Genomic DNA, 1854 nt, shown 5'->3' with positions numbered 1-1854 from the left:
CAGAACATGAAGAACATGCAGAACATGCAGAAGATGCAGAACATGCAGAACATTGAGAACGTGAAGAACATGGAGATCATGCTGGAGATCCGTACCGACTATATGTGGAAGCTCCACTTCCTCGCCGCTCTCGGTGACGTCTGTGCAGGGCAGCTGTTAGCGAGAACAAACCGTAGGAGCGTTTAGGAATGTGCAGATTAGATGAAAAAAAAAAACACCAACAAATGTTTTTTTCATTAATTTTTCTTGATGTTATAAATCAGGGGTTCTCAGAGCGGGGGTCAGGACCCCCCGGGGGGTCAGAGACACCAAGCTGGGGGTCACTAGATGGTCTTAATCATTGTAATGTAATCCCTGAGGTATATGGAGGGCCAAAATATACCGGAATACATAAATTAAATAATAAATATATAATTTCATGATAAAATGTCCCAATAAAATGTTAAAAATAAACATAAAAGGAAGAATTAAATGCAGTTTTGGGGGGATGTTTGGGAACCGCTGCTATAGAAGCTAGGCTAACCTGGTAGACGGTAACTTTAGCATCCAGGTCGTTGGCGATGCGCTTCAGGCTCAAGCGGGCCAAGTCCACAGGGTCACCAGGGAGGGGCTGAGGAACGGGGAATGGGTTGATGTGCTTGAACTTGGGGAACCAGTACATGATGCGCTGGAACTTCCTCATAGGGTGGCTCTTCTCCCCAAAGATCCGGACCAGCAGGACTTTGGTCTCAACGTTCGGCATTATGCCTGAAAAACACAAATAAGACCTATGGGGTTAAATTAGGGCCAAAACTTTGCTCAGTTTCTCTTATAATTGGAAATAAAAAAATATATTTAGAAACTGAAAAAAAAATATAAATCTGAAAATATGTTTTTTAAACAGAAAAAAATGATAAAACTAGAAAAAAAATAAAATAAAAATACCAACTCAGGTTTAAAGACAATTCTAGTTCATCATTCATCACCGAATGTCATCTAAGAAGTCCAGAAGTTTAAATCTGAAAATAAAAAAATATATATTTAAAAACTTGAACTAAAAAGTAATTTTAAACATTCCTTTTTGGTTTTTATTCTTTTTTTCTGTTCAATATTTAAAATATTTGTATTTTTTAAATACTTTTCAATGGAATTTTTTTGTTTTAGTTTCATTGTTTTAATTCCCAAATCATATTTATTTTCAATTTAATTAAAAAAAACAACAACAACAACATTTAAGGCTCTGATTTGTCTCCATACGCCCAGCTCCAGCAGGAAGTGCTCTCCAGGCGGGATGGAGAAGCGACCCACCGTAGTTCTCCATCTGCTCCAGGATCTGCACCCCACACTCCTGCTGCCGGGGATAGTGGTTGAACATCCGCTGGATGAAGTTTCTGGGGACGAAGACCTCTTTGGGGAAAACGTCCAGCAGTTTGTTGTAAACGCTCAGGTCTCGCTCCACCCCGAACTCGGCCATCTTCTTCAGGGCGGTGTAGATGAACTCCACGTGGCCGCGCCGCCTGACGTCCCTCTTGGTGAAGACCTCGATGACCTCGTTGAATGTGGCCTTGGTTTTGGCCTCTTTGGCCACCTGCTCAAACAAGTCCTCCTGGGTGGCCAGGGACGTCGTCCTCTTCTTCTCGTCCTGGTTGACGAACCGCGCGGGTACTGGGCGACTCTTCGCGGACGCAGGGCTGCATCGGAAATGCCTCGCCGCCTGTGAGAGAAGGCCGACAGGAAGACGTTAAAATCCGTCGCGCTTCATTCAGGAAAAGTTCGTCTACGAGCAACAGGCTGAGTCCCGGGAAGAAAACGGACTTTGGTCACATGATGACCGGCTACTTCTAGGGATTTACATGTTAGCTTTTTTAAATATAT

General features: G+C 42.9%; 1 protein-coding gene across 1 annotated transcript in view; it reads right to left on the bottom strand.

Annotated features, from left to right (window-relative positions):
• LOC107102357 (evolutionarily conserved signaling intermediate in Toll pathway, mitochondrial-like) overlaps positions 1-1854 on the bottom strand; it is a 6667-nt gene that overhangs the window by 3146 nt on the left and 1667 nt on the right. Inside the window, exons 2-4 of the mRNA XM_015401630.1 lie at positions 1288-1693; positions 524-747; positions 96-153 (exon numbers count right to left, since the gene is read on the bottom strand). Coding sequence (XP_015257116.1) covers positions 96-153; positions 524-747; positions 1288-1693 — 688 coding nt within the window. The remainder of the gene's footprint in view (positions 1-95; positions 154-523; positions 748-1287; positions 1694-1854) is intronic.

The sequence above is a fragment of the Cyprinodon variegatus genome, unplaced genomic scaffold (assembly GCF_000732505.1).
Source record: "Cyprinodon variegatus isolate N-32 unplaced genomic scaffold, C_variegatus-1.0 Scaffold1241, whole genome shotgun sequence".
Lineage (NCBI taxonomy): Eukaryota > Metazoa > Chordata > Actinopteri > Cyprinodontiformes > Cyprinodontidae > Cyprinodon > Cyprinodon variegatus.
The sequence above is the reverse complement of the archived record's forward strand: the minus strand, read 5'-3'. Positions and strand labels throughout refer to the sequence as shown.